The sequence below is a fragment of the Eimeria mitis genome, genomic scaffold (genome assembly GCF_000499745.2).
Source record: "Eimeria mitis Houghton genomic scaffold, Emh_scaff1459, whole genome shotgun sequence".
Lineage (NCBI taxonomy): Eukaryota > Apicomplexa > Conoidasida > Eucoccidiorida > Eimeriidae > Eimeria > Eimeria mitis.
Window position 1 is genome coordinate 1,541 of NW_013569334.1, and position 334 is coordinate 1,874.

Here is a 334-nt window from a genome sequence, read left to right on the forward strand (position 1 = left end):
TGGGGGCCCCCATCATAGGGTTTGCCCCCCCTACAGGGGGGGGCCCCCCTGTGGGGGGGGCCCCTATGGGGGGGCCCCCAGAGGGTACATGATGTGCTGAAGGCTGCAACCTGGTGAGGCCGTCAGCAATGGAGGGGGCCCCCTGCTGCTGCTTTGTTGCTGCATGCATGTGGGGTTTGGGGGGCCCCCCAGGGGTTCTCTTAAGGGGGCCCCCTGGGCACTGCCTAGGGGGGCCCCTACTACTACTACAACTGCTACTACTAATACTACTACTACTGCTGCTGCTGCTGCTGCTGCTGTTGCTGCTGCTGCTGCTGCTGCTGCTGGGGGCCCC

The 334-nt window shown here is 65.6% G+C and overlaps 1 protein-coding gene across 1 annotated transcript in view; it reads right to left on the reverse strand.

The window, feature by feature from the left end:
• Window positions 1–63: 63 nt before the first annotated feature.
• EMH_0037430 (uncharacterized protein) overlaps window positions 64–334 on the reverse strand; it is a gene marked incomplete at both ends in the record, with an annotated part of 4,034 nt that continues 3,763 nt past the window's right edge. Inside the window, one exon of the mRNA XM_013495179.1 lies at window positions 64–332. Within this exon, the coding sequence (XP_013350633.1) occupies window positions 64–332 (269 nt within the window). The remainder of the gene's footprint in view (window positions 333–334) is intronic.